The sequence below is a fragment of the Phaseolus vulgaris genome, chromosome 2 (assembly GCF_000499845.2).
Source record: "Phaseolus vulgaris cultivar G19833 chromosome 2, P. vulgaris v2.0, whole genome shotgun sequence".
NCBI lineage: Eukaryota > Viridiplantae > Streptophyta > Magnoliopsida > Fabales > Fabaceae > Phaseolus > Phaseolus vulgaris.
The window spans coordinates 32,927,526-32,937,019 of record NC_023758.2 but is presented as its reverse complement, the minus strand read 5'-3'; the positions used below and the strand labels follow the sequence as shown (position 1 = coordinate 32,937,019).

Sequence of the window (9,494 nt, the reverse complement as noted above, 5' to 3'; positions counted from 1 at the left end):
CGGTGAGAAGTGCTCAATACACGTCTTGTGAAAGCTGTTAAAGTCCTTTTGATGTTTGTTGAGGCAAGGGATGAGAGTAAAAATTAATTTTCTTAAATTTTTATTGAAACAAGAAATAGGTGAGAATGATGAGATGATTAATAACTCATAATTAAACACATATATGTATGCTGTTATAACCTTGTTTTATGTTCACATATCCTTGTGCTTATTTTGATTATGATTTAACTTTTATGATCATATTTTATACATGTAGAGTAGATGATCTTGTATGTTTAGGTGAGAGTTTGTAACCAATTCAAATTGTTAAAATACTTTCTTCTATAATGCATATATTTATAATTTGTATTCTTATTATTTTTTTAATGTCTCTCAATTAATGCAAATCTATATTTGGATTATATATATATATATATATATATATATATATATATGGTTTTTCAGTTTAAACAAAATTGTATAAAATAATATATATACAACATGAATTAGTGATGAACGTATTGCTTCTAAAGTTTGTTAATTTTTTATGGGTATGTAGATTCAAGAAGACGACCGTTTTGAAGCAATTTAAAGAGGAAAATAATTGAAGAAAAATTAGCTTTAGAATATGATTTTCGCTAAGTAAATGAGTAAAAAGAAGGAATTTTCAAAAGAGGAATTTGCTTATAAAATTTTCTGAAATTTTGTCGCTGAGTTAATTATTTTGATAATCAAATTTCCACTAATTATGAAAACTTTTTCCTTGATAAATTGTCCACAAATTATTTCAGTACTGTATTCTTATAATCATTAAAATAATTTATGCTATTTAAATTGATTTTACATATTTTTTCCCCATCCATTATTTCTTAAAATGAGGAAATAGTTTTTTATCCAAAAGTTTAGGCTGGAAGAAAAATTAAATTAAAAAAATAAAATACTAAATATATTTTTTATTTTTAAAGTCTTATCTTTAGCTTGAATTGGGATTGTAAAAAAAAAAAGTAAGGGAGTAAAAAAAGAGAGTAAAGTAAAGTAGATGGAACATAAATTCTTGTTTAGTAGGAATGAAAGAAATAAAAGAAATGAAAGAAAAAACATAGAATAGAAAGAGGTGCGAAATAAATAAGCGAAAATAGAGATTGTTTGATTAAGGATAAAGAAAAAGAAGAATTAGAGAGGAGTAAAAAGTGATATATAAATTATTTTGTTGAAAAGAAAAGAAAGAAGCCGGTGAAAAATAAAATAAAAATAAAGTTTTTTTTATTTAAAAAATACAAGCAAATGAATATTATTTTGAAATAAACAAAGAAATAAATATTTTAAAGATTGTTTTGGAGAGTTTAGCCGTTTATTTCTGTTTATTTATTTATATTTCATGCCTTCCATCTTTTGTTAGTTTCCCCCTCCACTTTATACTATTCCAAAAACAATGCTAAAATGAACAACTCGTAGTAGACTGAATGAAATAAATATTATCATTTTCTGTTAAAATAATTTATGGTTAATAGTACAAATACAGATATAATAATTCATAAATATATCAGTGAAGGCAGTTAGAAGATTATAAGCAACTAAGAAAAATGTTAAACCAAGTTAAGGAACAATTTTTTTTTTTTGAAAATAATAAAATGAAAGTTACCTTAGTAAGTTTTAATCAATTAATACAATTAATTTATGAAAAATAAAATCAAACAAAATATTTCTTTAGATAAATAACATTTAAAGAAATTTGACAAAAGAATTATGTAATATTAATACTAATAATTTTGTTATAAACACATTAATATAATGGAGTGACAGTGTAAATTTCAATAAATGAACAGTGTATTGTACCAACTTATCCTAAACTAACACGAGAATACATTAATCCTAAAAGGAGTAGTCTAAAATCCTGTACATTTATTTCAGCAGACATAAATATAATAACTGTTTATGAAGTACAATTTGTTTTGAATGAATTGTATTCTATTTACTGTTATTACTTTAAAAATAGCATTTTGTATTAATTTAAAGATAAGTAGCATTTGGAGTAACTATAATTAAGAATTGTTTAAAAGTATATTTAATTTTGATGCATAATGATAAAAAAGATGAATGAATGTAAAATTAGAAATTTGTAGTTAATTGTAAATGAGTTGAGGTATAGAAAGTGTAGTCTTTAGCGAAGGGATTGGTTGGTCGTTAAGTCGACTTCAAGTGGTTACCTCAACTGAAACCAAGGTTACTGAACCCTCTTTGAATTCCATTGCATTGCATTGCATCTAGTTAATAGCACGACCAAGGAAAAACATAAGCACAAGCAGAAGGAGGGAGTTATGCAGTGACGCTGATGTTGATGGGGACAGAGATATTGAAAGAGAGAGAAAATAGGTTGATGAATAGGCTATGCTAGGGTCATTTACTAGTGCTAGTGCATATGAACATGACAAGGCTTGTTCCGTTGTGTTGTGTAACAATGGCAAAGCAAAGCCCTCAATTTTGATGTGCTTTGAAAAGAAAGATGTCCCTGCTGCTGCCACAAGCCCAAGTAAGCACCCATCACATTACTGTCTTTCTTGTCAATTTAGAGAGAGACAGCCTAAGACCCTGCAACCCCCCATGAATGGAGAGAGAAAATATATTACTTTCTCCCTGTCTCTCACTCTCACACGTGTGAGTGAGGTGTGATTTGTTAAAAGAATAGAATAAATAGTAGTAATATAATGACAGCAACTGGTTAAATGAAGAATGCCAGACTCATTGCCTCAGTCTGGGTACCTAACTGCTTCAAACACCTCCCTTCTCTCTCTCTCTTGCCTTCTCATTGAACCAATGGTCTTGTTAGTGAAGGAAGCATCCTTGTAGGGATATCTCTTGAAAGCCTTCACCACCAGAAACTTTTGAAACCAAAGCACTTTTAGCTCTTTTATCTTCTGCATAAACTGTTCTTCCCCTTCACTATCTGTCCTATCAAACTTTACTCTCATGTTACTCCTCCTCTTCATCGCATAAAATATTCTTCTTCTTACTCATCCTCGCTTTTTCTACTTTGCAACACTTCACAACATTCATATTCCCTTCTTCAACACTTGTGACTAAGTCTGAGAACATGAAGGCGTGGCCTGCTAGTGTCGTCTACTCTTCACAAGAAAACCTCACTCGATACGCTTCTTCTTCCTCCTACTCTTCTTCCCCTCCCTCCATGGGAATGGTCTATGCTGACATGGATTCTCTTTCTCTTTGTTCTAACTACGGTGTGGTTTCGTCTCATCAAGATTGTTATGTCTCCAACGGCGGCTCAAACTGGGGTTTGCCCTTTATGAGGGAATGCCTTGGGAGGAACTTTGAGGAACATCCCAACAGTGATGGGGCGGATGAGGGTAAAGGGTCTGATAGCAGTGATGATGGGGGTGGGGAAGACAGTGACAAAGTTAACCATAATGCTAATAACTTTAACGAAGAGAACCCTAATGAGAATTCTAATAGTGGTTCGGGGCATTCCAAGCTCTGTGCAAGGGGGCATTGGAGACCAGCAGAAGATTCCAAGCTCAAGGAGCTTGTGGCTCTCTATGGCCCTCAGAACTGGAACCTCATAGCCGAAAAGTTAGAAGGAAGATCAGGTGAGAAAACTAGTGCAAATGGATATCAGATAGATATAAACCCATGCTTCATTTTTTTACTAAGAATTTTTATGTTTTGTTTTTAATGTTTTAGTGGTGACCCTTTTTTTTATCATTAAATGTTTTTTCATTTATCTTCGTTTGTTGAGATCTCATTGGTGGATGTTTTGTGTTTTTAGGCAAGAGTTGTAGGCTGAGATGGTTCAACCAGTTGGACCCGAGAATCAATAGGAGAGCGTTCAGTGAAGAAGAGGAAGAGAGACTAATGCAGGCACATAGGATTTATGGCAACAAATGGGCCATGATTGCTAGGCTTTTCCCTGGAAGAACAGATAATGCAGTGAAGAATCACTGGCACGTTATAATGGCCAGAAAGTACAGAGAACAGTCTAGTGCCTACAGGAGGAGGAGGCTGAGCCAATCTGTTTACAGGAGAGTGGAGGAAAACACAACAAGCAGCAATGTCTCTAGAGACACAGCCACTGCAGGGACAGAACCACCACCACCCTATTGTCTCAATCTCCCAAACGGAGGACTTGCCAACAACAATAACATGCCAAGTTTCCCATATGCTGCTGCACCCTTCCATGGAGTAGTTGCTCCTCCTGGTGGTGGGGTTGAGTATGGCTTAAATGGCTCACCCCACATGACTGCTTCCAAAGAAGCAAACTCAACCACCAAGCTGGCCCCTCCTCATATTGCCTTGTATCCTCAACAAACACCGCTTGATTTCTTTTCAGGTTGGTGCCCATTTCAAATCCGCACTAAATTTCTGGCCTTCAAATGCTTGTGGTTACAACTTCATTCATTAGCATTCAAGTCACTGTATCTTACTTTTCAACAAAGTTAAATGTGTTACTTTTGTGATTTTCTCCGTCTATCTTTTTGGTCTGCAACAGTGACTGATGCAACCCTTTTTGGGTCGCAGCTTAACTAGTCCTCCCCCCAAAAAAACTTGCACATTTATAATCACATTCTTTTCATAATACTATAGCTTAAAGCACTGCTGTTTGGACCTGCAGGTAGTAGAAGCAATGACATGGTGGGAGAGTATTTTGGCCAGAACCATAACCCGCCGTCTGGTTTTTACTCTCATTACCCCCAATATCTGATGCTAATGCAACACCAAAACAATCACAACTTTTACAGTTTCTCAAATTCCACAGCACAGATACTGGGCAGTGAAGCTTCACTATCATCAGTGGCAGAACACAGAGATCAAGCCATGAGCAGTGACCCCTCAGATGCAATTCCTCCTCCATTTATTGACTTCCTTGGAGTAGGAGCCACATGATCAAAGTTAGAACCGAACAAAAAGCTGCAGCCTTCCCCGGAAGCTCCTCAATATAGGTGTGGTCCAACATTACTGAGAAGCCATTCGAGGTAAACAGAAAGGATAGTTGCTTCAGTTTGGTGACTGTGATCCTTGCGTCACTGCTGTTGAGAATCATACTTCACAGCTATCTCTGTTGTGATTTCCTTTCTTTTTATCACATGGGGACCCCCTTCAATAATAATAATAATAATAACATAATATAATTAAATTTGATTACTATAACCCTTCTCTATTCATTTTCATTTTCATTTTCATTTTCATGCTCCTCCTTTTCTTCTAGTTTTTGGCGCTTTCTGTATGAACAATTCCTTAGGTTAAATTTGTCGACCAGCCAAATGAAGATTGAAACGGATGATTTGGATATTAAATGTGTCCGAGACATTCGTTTGTTACTTAGAATATATGGCTAAGAATAGGAAGGTACTAATTAAAACAAATTGGGAGACAGAAGGACTGAATAGGGTGATACGTGTAAGAAGCTAGGAAAGGACAGGAATTGGTATAGTAAAGTAGTATTTGTGTACTCCTTCATTTTTAAGATTATCATGAATAAATAGGTGTTCCTGTTCCCAGTTTCAATTCAAGCTAAGCCTTGTTTGACTTTTTTTCATTTCGCTATTAAAAAGTGATTTTTTTGAACTGTTTTAGTGGAATGATGATGAAAATAGAAGAAAGGGTTGGGAATGGGAACTGTTGGGAACATCCTTTTCTCATGGGCCTGTGATGCAATAACTAAGCCACAATTTCAGCAACTGACTCCATCCAATTTATGCATTCAAGATGCCCAACTGTGCAACATCCTACCCCCATCACCAAAATCTCTGCAAATTCATGCCACTCACATGACCCATGTGCCTATTTTTTTTATCACTCAATTCCTTTGGGGGAACTATGGACACTAACAAACAAACTTGTTAGTTTGGAAAACTAACATACATTTATTTTAACTGTTTCAAACACCATCATAAATATATCAATTCCACTTAAATCCCACACTTAATGCGAACTCGAGATAAAATATTCTCGGTCAATCACTTTCAGCTCCCGTTGTCAAAATATCTCCACAGAATTTTCAATGTTACTTTTACCCATGTAAATAGTAAATTTGACTGTTTCTTTCATAATTGAGACCCAAATTTTTATAATTGACTGTTGAACCACACAAGAGAACTTTGAAATGATTGTCTTACAGAGTCCAGTGTTACATTTTTTCTACATTGTTGTTTACATTACAAGTATATGTTATTTCAGACCCTTTTATTACTATTTTTGTTTCTTTTTGCAAAAAAGAAGTAATTATTTTACTTTTCATCTTATTTCTATTGATATGAAAGTGAGTATTAAATGAGAAATTTGACTATGACTGATCACCAATACGTAGAAAAATTCTTTTAAGTAGACTCTTTTGTACCTTAGTTGGAGAAATACTTCGCTTTTGTGCCTAAAAAAATAAACATAAAAAGAAACACTTAAATTTGTATCTCCCAGAATTCGGTCTCAGTCGAATTTGGGGAGAATTCCAGTACAATAAACGAAAATTTCAAAGTAAATGAATGAGAATTGAACTTCCTAATAACCGAAGTCGCACTGAGAAATAATAATTTAGGAAACGTGCTAAAGGACAAGTTATTTTATAAATATTTTATAAAATGTAATAATTTGATCGCATAATGTTATTGGACAGGGAAAAAAAATGTTAAAATTAGTTTATATATATAAACAAAGCATGTGTTTTTATTTATTAAGTTTTGTGGTTATGGGTGAAAGAAGTAACTAAAATGTAGGAGTAATGTTTTAATGGGAGGTGTTTTTGGGGGCAACAAACTACTTTGAAGGTGGCATTGCATCGCTGAACCTGTAATTGCATAATCTAAATTGAGGTTTGGAGGTTATAGAGTTGGAAAACGTCGCCGTCTGATTTTATTACAAAAGTGATAGTGATGGGTTAAGATGAGAAAACATGAATGTTGTGTCGTGACCCTACCATTACTTCCTCTGCCAAGTAACATCTGACATTAACTACTGTTGAATCATCATGCCAGTTAGGGTCAAGTGTGTTTATTTACCCTAGAAAGCCGATGTGAGTGTAGGTCATAGGTTGTCGTAGCATACCATGACGGCCCAAGGTGGTGCCCACGCCCATCCAAAATTTTGGGATCAAATAAGCCCAATTCGGGATTCTTCAAGCCCAATCCCATTCTCATAACTAATGCCAATTCACTCTCAATAAAAGAAACTTAATGGACTGCAATGATTATCACAACAGTTAATACTGTCTTTAGGTTCGGAAATTTCTTATTTATTTTCAAATTCTCCCTCCATCTTTTCCTTTTTATCTTTATATTAATCAATTGTAAAAAGTCGATTTTAATATTTTTGAAATTTTTGAAATAATATTAAATAAAACATAATTTCACTTTTTAAATACATTAGTTGTATTCCCACATTTTATATTTTTTTTCTTTCTTCTAATATGTGTCTTTCCATTCTTTTTTCATTCGTACTATTTGAGAGAGTAATCTTATCATTTTATCATTTGAGTGTGTGATAAGACTGACAAGAAGATTTGTTATATTCGACATTTCCAGTGTGAAGATTTTTTTTTGAGTTTTGTACCCTATTTTTGCATCTCCTTATTTTTTTCTAAGTTTGTGGCTTCTAAAAAAATGAAAAATAAATAAATAAGCGAACTAAAACATAGCTATCACTACTAGAAAGACAAACTTACCTCAACCACCAACGTTCACCACCAACCACCACAAACAACAACAACCACCACTACTTGAAAATGAAGAAGAAGATATCACACTCTTTACCATACTAAAAAAGTATTTTTAGAATTAAAAAAAATATAGAAATACAGAGGGAATATATGAAGGTGAAGGTAGAATTTTTCCTTTTTATTTCTTCTTACTTTAATCTTCATAGTTTTTAAATTCTCAAACTTCTCTACATTTTTAATGTCGAATTAGGATCAAATTGGATAAAATAACATATTGATTGAACTTTTCTTTTAGATCAAAGTATTTTTCTCTCTCATAATAACTAGTTTAATATTGTTTCACAAATAATAAGAACAACAATAAATATATCATCCTTGGAAATGATTTTACTAAATTTACTCAACTTTTTCAATAAATACATTAGGAAATGAAGAAGAAAAAGTTAAGCTTAGTTAAAACAATATTGCAAATTCATTTATAGGTACCAAGCCAATAGTAGGAGGAAGGGTAGGCTACATAGGACAAAGCACTAACACCAGTAGTAGTTGAGTGATGCTTGAGTAGGGCCAATACTGCTTATAGGTAAAGATGTGAAGAGGCACCATGCCTTTGTGTTCTTCCTAGCCTTCCACATAAGCAATAAATAGAAATAAGAGGACAAGTTGATGACCTTTTCCCACAGTTAGATATAAACATAAAGAGAGGTACTAACCTTCTAGGCTAAATTGCAAAAGCAAATGGTTGGCTTAGAAAACACCTCAAAACATTAGGCAGAGTAGGTACTCCAGACTTTCACAAATGATGATGATTGAGAGACGATGAAGTAATCCCGTCTAAATTTTCTTAACTAAGAATTAGGGTTTTCATTTCATTTCACTTAAAGTAAATCATTTTATAAAAATCAATTTTAGAAAAAAAAAATAATTAGTTGTTATATTGACTAAATTAGAGACCATTTTAAAAACTAAAATAATTTTTGTTTCTAAATTACTTTTTATTATTGTTAAATAGTTTCTAAATTGGTATCTAATGCTACCAAAGTTTTAACTACCAATTATTTAGATTCTATTTAACAATAATAGAAACTAATTTAGAAACCAATTTTTTTTAGTCTCTAAGATGGTTTCTTACTTAGTCAATATAACAACTAATTTTTTCTTCTTCTAAAATTAGTTTCTATTTAATGATTTTCTTATAGTGTTTCTTTATGTTTGACTTAAGAAAAATACAATTTTATGACTCATATTTAGTAATTAGCACATTATTATAATGAGGATTTACAAGACAAGGATCTAGTTAAACTTGTATCCTCTTTGTCAACATATAAGAATTTGTTTATTTTGAGTCTAACTTTTGATAATCAAAATTTATAATTCATTTTACTAACATTTAGTAAAGAATATAAGATACTTGAATGTAATTTAATGTAGATCAATCAAAATTTATAATTAACTTTACTAGCCTTTATTAATAATGAGTATATGATATTTGAATGTAGAAAAAAATATCTTGATATACTCTATTTTTTTTAGGATAGACAGTTTCATTGTATACATCTAATGGGTAAACAATCTAATAACGTTTAGAGTAGGTAGTCTAATGACGAAAATATTAGATCATTTAATGAACAAGTAATTTTTATATATGTTTTGTTTGATAGCTAGAATTGTGTTTTTTCAGTTCTAACTAATTGTAATTGTTTTGTATCCTCTTTATAAGAGTGAGTTGGATGATGAAACAAGTGAGATACTAGATGAAACTTAATGCTTATCTTGCATAAAACATGAGTCGATTTTATTGATTTTTAACTTTATGTTTGTTATTTGCCTTTTGTCTTTGGTGCGATGCCAACTT

General features: G+C 32.3%; 1 protein-coding gene across 1 annotated transcript; it reads left to right on the top strand.

Annotated features, from left to right (window-relative positions):
• Window positions 1-2,631: 2,631 nt before the first annotated feature.
• On the top strand, window positions 2,632-5,519 carry LOC137811549 (uncharacterized). The gene is made up of 3 exons (XM_068613336.1): window positions 2,632-3,581; window positions 3,761-4,321; window positions 4,604-5,519. The coding sequence occupies exons 1-3, from the start codon at window positions 3,071-3,073 to the stop codon at window positions 4,873-4,875; spliced, it is 1,344 nt and encodes a 447-aa protein (XP_068469437.1). The 5' UTR covers window positions 2,632-3,070; the 3' UTR covers window positions 4,876-5,519.
• Window positions 5,520-9,494: the final 3,975 nt, after the last annotated feature.

What these genes read in the sequence shown, in the direction of transcription:
- LOC137811549 (XM_068613336.1), top strand. Translation starts at nt 3,071, where the DNA reads ATGAAGGCGTGGCCTGCTAGTGTCGTCTACTCTTCACAAGAAAACCTC. An exon ending in AAAGTTAGAAGGAAGATCAG is followed by an intron (nt 3,582 to 3,760) that starts GTGAGAAAACTA and finishes TTGTGTTTTTAG; the next exon opens with GCAAGAGTTGTAGGCTGAGA. An exon ending in ACCGCTTGATTTCTTTTCAG is followed by an intron (nt 4,322 to 4,603) that starts GTTGGTGCCCAT and finishes TTGGACCTGCAG; the next exon opens with GTAGTAGAAGCAATGACATG.